At 61.3% G+C, this 9,161-nt stretch overlaps 1 protein-coding gene across 1 annotated transcript; it reads left to right on the forward strand.

The window, feature by feature from the left end:
* Window positions 1–1,706, forward strand: LOC123353239 (bile salt-activated lipase-like). The gene is made up of 3 exons (XM_044994210.1): window positions 1–25; window positions 99–779; window positions 1,464–1,706. The coding sequence occupies exons 1-3, from the start codon at window positions 1–3 to the stop codon at window positions 1,622–1,624; spliced, it is 867 nt and encodes a 288-aa protein (XP_044850145.1). The 3' UTR covers window positions 1,625–1,706.
* Window positions 1,707–9,161: the final 7,455 nt, after the last annotated feature.

Genomic DNA, 9,161 nt, shown 5'->3' on the forward strand with positions numbered 1-9,161 from the left:
ATGCTCAGGAGGAAGGGCCGGGCAGGTGGGCTCCACAGCCAGAAGAAGACATTCAGCCCACCTGCCCAGGTGGAGAGCGACCCCTCTGTGCCCCGCAGGCGGGGAAGAGGCTCACGGCCAGGGGAAAGGGAGGAGCTGCTTCGCCTGCTGGAGGAGGCGGAAGACAGCAGCTCCTCTAGCTGACCCGGAGGCACCTTCTGGGCCGAAACGGAGGTGTCCCCGGGTTCAGCCGTGGAGCAGAGAGCCAGGGGAGGGCAGGAGCCGGGGACGGCAGCTCTGGGGCTTCCTTTTCAGGAAGCCAAGGATCCAGGAGCTGCGCCCCAGGGCCCAGCAGGAGCCGCCAACCATCGTGGCAGCTGAGGGGCCCTGCGCCAGCCCGACCCTGGCCCCAGAGGAGCCTCCCGCCGGCACCACTCTGGCCCCGGAAAAGCCTCCCGCCGGCACCACCCTGGCCACGGAAGAGCCTCCCGCCGGCACCACCCTGGCCCCGGAGAAGCCTCCTGCCGGCACCATTCTGGTGACTGAGAAGCCTCCTGCCAGCACTACCCTGGCCACGGAGGAGCCTCCCGCCAGCCCCACCCTGGCCACGGAGGAACCTCCTGCCAGCCCCAGCCTGGCAACTCAGAAGCCTCCCGCCAGCCCCAGCCTGGCACTTGTGGCGCCTCCTCCCAGCCCAGAGCAGGAGTTCAGTGACAGCACCAGCTCTGTATTCTCCTGCGGGTCCAGCAGCTCCTCCGTGGGGTCTGGGAGCCCTGTGTTTCAAGGCTCCCTCTTTGGAGGTGAGGGGAGACCCAGGGGAAAGGGAGGAGGACTGGGGCGGTGGGGACTAGTAACACCCTGTGCCCATCCGACCATCCCCCAGCCGGGGCCCAATCCACCCACCCGGTATCTGAGCCCTTCCCAGCCAGGAAGGAAACTGCCCCCGAACACCCTGGGGCAGGGGAGCAGCCTCCCCGTCTGGCAGGTGGGAACTGAGACGCAGAGGAAGGGCTGTGGGCCTGGTCACACAATCCTGGGTGTAGATCTGGGAAGTGGACTGGGTCCCGGCCCTAGAGCCTTTCCCCCAGGGGCACCTTCGCTTCTGCCCCTTTATTCTCCCCTCCGGCTAGGGGGTCTGAGAGTGTGAAATGAACAGGGAGGGTGTCGGGGTCCTGGCACACAGCCTGGATGGGAGCTCCCCTTGGCTTGGACCCCAGGCTCAGAGACATCTTTGTCATCCCGCTGTCCTTCTGTTATTGCTAGGAAGGGAGTCCCCCGATGAGGGGTCTCCAGGCTCCAGTAAGTCATCCACATTCCCGCCCGCATGTACCCCCTGCCCTGCCCTGCCCTGCCCTCCGGTTTCTCGCTGTTGACTCTGGCTGGACTCTTGACTCCGGTCTCTGGCTATGACTTTGGTGTGACCCTTCTTGGCTCCAGATTTGGGTTCTGAACCCCGGCTCAGTATTCTCCTTGCCTTTCTCTAGCCTCGCTCCAGGCCCTCCAGCCACCCGCTCCAGCCCTGCCTCCTCCTCCTCCTGATCTTCCCCGACACCGGCAATTTCGACCACCCAGCTTTGACCTCCAGCGCAGATATGGACTCTGGCTCCGGATGTGCCTGCACATAGTCAACACCTGCCTGCAGTAGACAGGCCTGTAGTGAGGCGGTCTGGCTCCCGGCCGCACCTGAGAGGGAGGAGCCAGAACAGCCGCCACAGTGGGCGGAGCCATTGCCGCCTGTCCCCGCCCCCCGGAAGTCAAGGGGCGGGACAGGAAGTATAAAAGCCCCGGCCCAGCGCTCAGTTGCAGCCCGGCGGCCGGAGAGGACAGACACTCCTGACCGAGCTCCTGCTGGACCGAGCCTGCCCCGAGCCCAGTATCCTGAAGTGGACTGGCCGAGCCTTCCCCGAGCACGGTACACCGAGGAGCTACCTGAGCGTAACCCGGACCCGCGTCCTGAGGAGCAGCCCGAGCTAGCCGACACTCAGCACGACGAGGAGCCCATGGTGTGGGACCCAGCGCCGGACACCGGTACTGAGCAGGTACCCATGGAGGGGGAAATGGAAAGTAGCCCGGGGGTAGCTGACCCCAGTCTGGCTACAGCAGACGTTGAGCCGATGTCGGTGTGTTGCGGTCAGGACCCCACCGACCCAGCAGCAGACTAACTGCTGCTGTTAGGGCCCCGGGCTGGGACACAGTGGAGTGGGTGGGCCTGTGTCCCCCCTGCCACCCCACTCACGGGTGGCAGTCTCCCCCTCACCCCAGCGCTCAGACAGAGAAGTCTGGACCTACCAGCTGGTTGCTCAGCTCCCGCCAAGGACCTGAGCCCTGAACTATTGCTGTCGCTCAGCTCCCGCCAAGGACCTGAGCCCTGAACTATTGCTGTCGCTCAGCTCCCGCCAAGGACCTGAGCCCTGAACTATTGCTGTCGCTCAGCTCCCGCCAAGGACCTGAGCCCTGAACTATTGCTGTGTGCTCAGCTCCCGCCAAGGACCTGAGCCCTGAACTATTGCTGTCGCTCAGCTCCCGCCAAGGACCTGAGCCCTGAACTATTGCTGTGTGCTCAGCTCCCGCCAAGGACCTGAGCCCTGAACTATTGCTGTCGCTCAGCTCCCGCCAAGGACCTGAGCCCTGAACTATTGCTGTGTGCTCAGCTCCCGCCAAGGACCTGAGCCCTGAACTATTGCTGTGTGCTCAGCTCCCGCCAAGGACCTGAGCCCTGAACTATTGCTGTCGCTCAGCTCCCGCCAAGGACCTGAGCCCTGAACTATTGCTGTGTGCTCAGCTCCCGCCAAGGACCTGAGCCCTGAACTATTGCTGTCGCTCAGCTCCCGCCAAGGACCTGAGCCCTGAACTATTGCTGTCGCTCAGCTCCCGCCAAGGACCTGAGCCCTGAACTATTGCTGTGTGCTCAGCTCCCGCCAAGGACCTGAGCCCTGAACTATTGCTGTCGCTCAGCTCCCGCCAAGGACCTGAGCCCTGAACTATTGCTGTCGCTCAGCTCCCGCCAAGGACCTGAGCCCTGAACTATTGCTGTGTGCTCAGCTCCCGCCAAGGACCTGAGCCCTGAACTATTGCTGTGTGCTCAGCTCCCGCCAAGGACCTGAGCCCTGAACTATTGCTGTGTGCTCAGCTCCCGCCAAGGACCTGAGCCCTGAACTATTGCTGTCGCTCAGCTCCCGCCAAGGACCTGAGCCCTGAACTATTGCTGTGTGCTCAGCTCCCGCCAAGGACCTGAGCCCTGAACTATTGCTGTCGCTCAGCTCCCGCCAAGGACCTGAGCCCTGAACTATTGCTGTCGCTCAGCTCCCGCCAAGGACCTGAGCCCTGAACTATTGCTGTGTGCTCAGCTCCCGCCAAGGACCTGAGCCCTGAACTATTGCTGTCGCTCAGCTCCCGCCAAGGACCTGAGCCCTGAACTATTGCTGTGTGCTCAGCTCCCGCCAAGGACCTGAGCCCTGAACTATTGCTGTCGCTCAGCTCCCGCCAAGGACCTGAGCCCTGAACTATTGCTGTGTGCTCAGCTCCCGCCAAGGACCTGAGCCCTGAACTATTGCTGTCGCTCAGCTCCCGCCAAGGACCTGAGCCCTGAACTATTGCTGTGTGCTCAGCTCCCGCCAAGGACCTGAGCCCTGAACTATTGCTGTCGCTCAGCTCCCGCCAAGGACCTGAGCCCTGAACTATTGCTGTCGCTCAGCTCCCGCCAAGGACCTGAGCCCTGAACTATTGCTGTGTGCTCAGCTCCCGCCAAGGACCTGAGCCCTGAACTATTGCTGTCGCTCAGCTCCCGCCAAGGACCTGAGCCCTGAACTATTGCTGTGTGCTCAGCTCCCGCCAAGGACCTGAGCCCTGAACTATTGCTGTCGCTCAGCTCCCGCCAAGGACCTGAGCCCTGAACTATTGCTGTCGCTCAGCTCCCGCCAAGGACCTGAGCCCTGAACTATTGCTGTGTGCTCAGCTCCCGCCAAGGACCTGAGCCCTGAACTATTGCTGTCGCTCAGCTCCCGCCAAGGACCTGAGCCCTGAACTATTGCTGTGTGCTCAGCTCCCGCCAAGGACCTGAGCCCTGAACTATTGCTGTCGCTCAGCTCCCGCCAAGGACCTGAGCCCTGAACTATTGCTGTCGCTCAGCTCCCGCCAAGGACCTGAGCCCTGAACTATTGCTGTCGCTCAGCTCCCGCCAAGGACCTGAGCCCTGAACTATTGCTGTGTGCTCAGCTCCCGCCAAGGACCTGAGCCCTGAACTATTGCTGTCGCTCAGCTCCCGCCAAGGACCTGAGCCCTGAACTATTGCTGTCGCTCAGCTCCCGCCAAGGACCTGAGCCCTGAACTATTGCTGTCGCTCAGCTCCCGCCAAGGACCTGAGCCCTGAACTATTGCTGTCGCTCAGCTCCCGCCAAGGACCTGAGCCCTGAACTATTGCTGTCGCTCAGCTCCCGCCAAGGACCTGAGCCCTGAACTATTGCTGTGTGCTCAGCTCCCGCCAAGGACCTGAGCCCTGAACTATTGCTGTCGCTCAGCTCCCGCCAAGGACCTGAGCCCTGAACTATTGCTGTGTGCTCAGCTCCCGCCAAGGACCTGAGCCCTGAACTATTGCTGTCGCTCAGCTCCCGCCAAGGACCTGAGCCCTGAACTATTGCTGTGTGCTCAGCTCCCGCCAAGGACCTGAGCCCTGAACTATTGCTGTCGCTCAGCTCCCGCCAAGGACCTGAGCCCTGAACTATTGCTGTCGCTCAGCTCCCGCCAAGGACCTGAGCCCTGAACTATTGCTGTCGCTCAGCTCCCGCCAAGGACCTGAGCCCTGAACTATTGCTGTCGCTCAGCTCCCGCCAAGGACCTGAGCCCTGAACTATTGCTGTCGCTCAGCTCCCGCCAAGGACCTGAGCCCTGAACTATTGCTGTCGCTCAGCTCCCGCCAAGGACCTGAGCCCTGAACTATTGCTGTGTGCTCAGCTCCCGCCAAGGACCTGAGCCCTGAACTATTGCTGTGTGCTCAGCTCCCGCCAAGGACCTGAGCCCTGAACTATTGCTGTGTGCTCAGCTCCCGCCAAGGACCTGAGCCCTGAACTATTGCTGTCGCTCAGCTCCCGCCAAGGACCTGAGCCCTGAACTATTGCTGTGTGCTCAGCTCCCGCCAAGGACCTGAGCCCTGAACTATTGCTGTGTGCTCAGCTCCCGCCAAGGACCTGAGCCCTGAACTATTGCTGTCGCTCAGCTCCCGCCAAGGACCTGAGCCCTGAACTATTGCTGTCGCTCAGCTCCCGCCAAGGACCTGAGCCCTGAACTATTGCTGTGTGCTCAGCTCCCGCCAAGGACCTGAGCCCTGAACTATTGCTGTGTGCTCAGCTCCCGCCAAGGACCTGAGCCCTGAACTATTGCTGTGTGCTCAGCTCCCGCCAAGGACCTGAGCCCTGAACTATTGCTGTGTGCTCAGCTCCCGCCAAGGACCTGAGCCCTGAACTATTGCTGTGTGCTCAGCTCCCGCCAAGGACCTGAGCCCTGAACTATTGCTGTGTGCTCAGCTCCCGCCAAGGACCTGAGCCCTGAACTATTGCTGTCGCTCAGCTCCCGCCAAGGACCTGAGCCCTGAACTATTGCTGTCGCTCAGCTCCCGCCAAGGACCTGAGCCCTGAACTATTGCTGTGTGCTCAGCTCCCGCCAAGGACCTGAGCCCTGAACTATTGCTGTGTGCTCAGCTCCCGCCAAGGACCTGAGCCCTGAACTATTGCTGTGTGCTCAGCTCCCGCCAAGGACCTGAGCCCTGAACTATTGCTGTCGCTCAGCTCCCGCCAAGGACCTGAGCCCTGAACTATTGCTGTGTGCTCAGCTCCCGCCAAGGACCTGAGCCCTGAACTATTGCTGTGTGCTCAGCTCCCGCCAAGGACCTGAGCCCTGAACTATTGCTGTGTGCTCAGCTCCCGCCAAGGACCTGAGCCCTGAACTATTGCTGTCGCTCAGCTCCCGCCAAGGACCTGAGCCCTGAACTATTGCTGTCGCTCAGCTCCCGCCAAGGACCTGAGCCCTGAACTATTGCTGTCGCTCAGCTCCCGCCAAGGACCTGAGCCCTGAACTATTGCTGTCGCTCAGCTCCCGCCAAGGACCTGAGCCCTGAACTATTGCTGTGTGCTCAGCTCCCGCCAAGGACCTGAGCCCTGAACTATTGCTGTCGCTCAGCTCCCGCCAAGGACCTGAGCCCTGAACTATTGCTGTGTGCTCAGCTCCCGCCAAGGACCTGAGCCCTGAACTATTGCTGTCGCTCAGCTCCCGCCAAGGACCTGAGCCCTGAACTATTGCTGTCGCTCAGCTCCCGCCAAGGACCTGAGCCCTGAACTATTGCTGTGTGCTCAGCTCCCGCCAAGGACCTGAGCCCTGAACTATTGCTGTCGCTCAGCTCCCGCCAAGGACCTGAGCCCTGAACTATTGCTGTCGCTCAGCTCCCGCCAAGGACCTGAGCCCTGAACTATTGCTGTCGCTCAGCTCCCGCCAAGGACCTGAGCCCTGAACTATTGCTGTCGCTCAGCTCCCGCCAAGGACCTGAGCCCTGAACTATTGCTGTGTGCTCAGCTCCCGCCAAGGACCTGAGCCCTGAACTATTGCTGTGTGCTCAGCTCCCGCCAAGGACCTGAGCCCTGAACTATTGCTGTGTGCTCAGCTCCCGCCAAGGACCTGAGCCCTGAACTATTGCTGTCGCTCAGCTCCCGCCAAGGACCTGAGCCCTGAACTATTGCTGTCGCTCAGCTCCCGCCAAGGACCTGAGCCCTGAACTATTGCTGTCGCTCAGCTCCCGCCAAGGACCTGAGCCCTGAACTATTGCTGTCGCTCAGCTCCCGCCAAGGACCTGAGCCCTGAACTATTGCTGTGTGCTCAGCTCCCGCCAAGGACCTGAGCCCTGAACTATTGCTGTCGCTCAGCTCCCGCCAAGGACCTGAGCCCTGAACTATTGCTGTGTGCTCAGCTCCCGCCAAGGACCTGAGCCCTGAACTATTGCTGTCGCTCAGCTCCGCCAAGGACCTGAGCCCTGAACTATTGCTGTGTGCTCAGCTCCCGCCAAGGACCTGAGCCCTGAACTATTGCTGTCGCTCAGCTCCCGCCAAGGACCTGAGCCCTGAACTATTGCTGTCGCTCAGCTCCCGCCAAGGACCTGAGCCCTGAACTATTGCTGTCGCTCAGCTCCCGCCAAGGACCTGAGCCCTGAACTATTGCTGTCGCTCAGCTCCCGCCAAGGACCTGAGCCCTGAACTATTGCTGTGTGCTCAGCTCCCGCCAAGGACCTGAGCCCTGAACTATTGCTGTGTGCTCAGCTCCCGCCAAGGACCTGAGCCCTGAACTATTGCTGTGTGCTCAGCTCCCGCCAAGGACCTGAGCCCTGAACTATTGCTGTGTGCTCAGCTCCCGCCAAGGACCTGAGCCCTGAACTATTGCTGTGTGCTCAGCTCCCGCCAAGGACCTGAGCCCTGAACTATTGCTGTGTGCTCAGCTCCCGCCAAGGACCTGAGCCCTGAACTATTGCTGTCGCTCAGCTCCCGCCAAGGACCTGAGCCCTGAACTATTGCTGTCGCTCAGCTCCCGCCAAGGACCTGAGCCCTGAACTATTGCTGTGTGCTCAGCCCCTGCCTGAGGGTCTGAGCTAGAACTGCTGTTTGCTGCCCCGCCCTGACTGAGGGCCTGGGGCTTAAACCACTGACTCTGTTTGCTCAGCCCCTGCCTGAGGGTCTGAGCCGAGACCTGCGGTTGGTTGCCCCGCCCTGACTGAGGGCTTGGGGCCTAATCTACTGACTCTGTTTGTTTTTGCTCAGCCCCTGCCTGAGGGTCTGAGCCCGTGGACCTTCGGAGACTGACTTGCGGATTTAGGCCGTGGAGTGACGCGGCCTGGCTCACGGCCGCAGCTGAGACGGCCGAGCCCCCACACCGGACCCTTACAAGGCCCCACCATAAATCAAACCCTAACCCTGCCCCATGACCCCTTAGTCCCTCCCACCTGTCACCGGAAGTCCTGCCCCATGGGGGTATTACTTCGTGGTCAAGGCGGCCACATGACTGGAAGCCAGGTGTGTCATGTGACCCCTCTAAGAACTCCTCCCACCACCCTCTACCAATCAGGATGGGTTTCCTCCTGGAAGGACCACCCCAAGAGGAGATTTGACCAATCAGGGCGAGCTCTGGGGTAGGAGGGTGACCTATCCCGACGTGTGTCTTGTGACCCCTCTAAGAACTCCTTTCACTGCCCTCGACCAATTAGGATCGGTTTTGTCCTGACAGGACCACCCCAAGAGGGGATTCTGACCAATCAGGGTGAGTTCTGGGGCAGGGTGACCCGTCCGGGAGTGTGCCTTATGACCCCACTAAGAACTCCTCCCAGGGCCTTCTGCCAATCAGGGTGCAGCACCATCACCTCCTAAGTCCCAGTGCTGGACGGACGAGGCCATCTCTCACCAAGGACCCATGGTTTAGAAATCGTGGGAAGGCTGCGGAGAGGAAACCTGGAGTCCTTCACCACCCCCATGAGAACTTCGGACTCTGTCTTCGCCCCGAGGGTCTTTGACCATCCACGGAGAAAGCGCTACATCAGCGACAGTGCCGAGGAGGAGGAGGGAGTGACCGAGGGGAGCCCTTTGGCCCAGCCGTTGATAGATACGCCGGAACCCGAATCCAAAACCCAACTGCTTGTGAGACACCCCGATGAGCATGGTGGCCTCTCTTTGTTCACCCCCTTAGAGGTGGAATGCGACTGCGGCTCGGGGGAGTCACCGGCGCACAAGGTGAACACAGGTAAAGGAATGATTTAGTCAAGGGTGAAAGTAACTTCCAGGACTTCCCGGTACTGCCGGAGTCCTGAGGGGGTGTGGCCTCAACCGGAAGGGGCGGGGCCTCTCAAGATTGAAAGGTCCTGCAGCATCGGCTGTGGCTGGGAGCCCCAGGGCCTTTAAATCCCCCCGGCAGCTTTGGCAGCCGGGTTCGAGCGTGGATTTAAAGGGCGCGGAGCTCCCATGGCTGTGGGGATCCTGAGTCTTCCCCGGCTGGAGCCAGGATTTAAAGGGCCCGGAGCTCCTGCCGCTCCGGAGAGCTCTCAGCCCTTTAATTCCCTGCCCCAGCCTGGGTGCTGGAGCTGCGTGGAGGGGAATGAAAGGGCTCTGGGATCTACGCAGCCACAGGGAGCGCTGAGCCCATTAAATCCCGGCCCCAAC

This window comes from Mauremys mutica, chromosome 19, assembly GCF_020497125.1.
Source record: "Mauremys mutica isolate MM-2020 ecotype Southern chromosome 19, ASM2049712v1, whole genome shotgun sequence".
NCBI classification, from domain to species: domain Eukaryota; kingdom Metazoa; phylum Chordata; order Testudines; family Geoemydidae; genus Mauremys; species Mauremys mutica.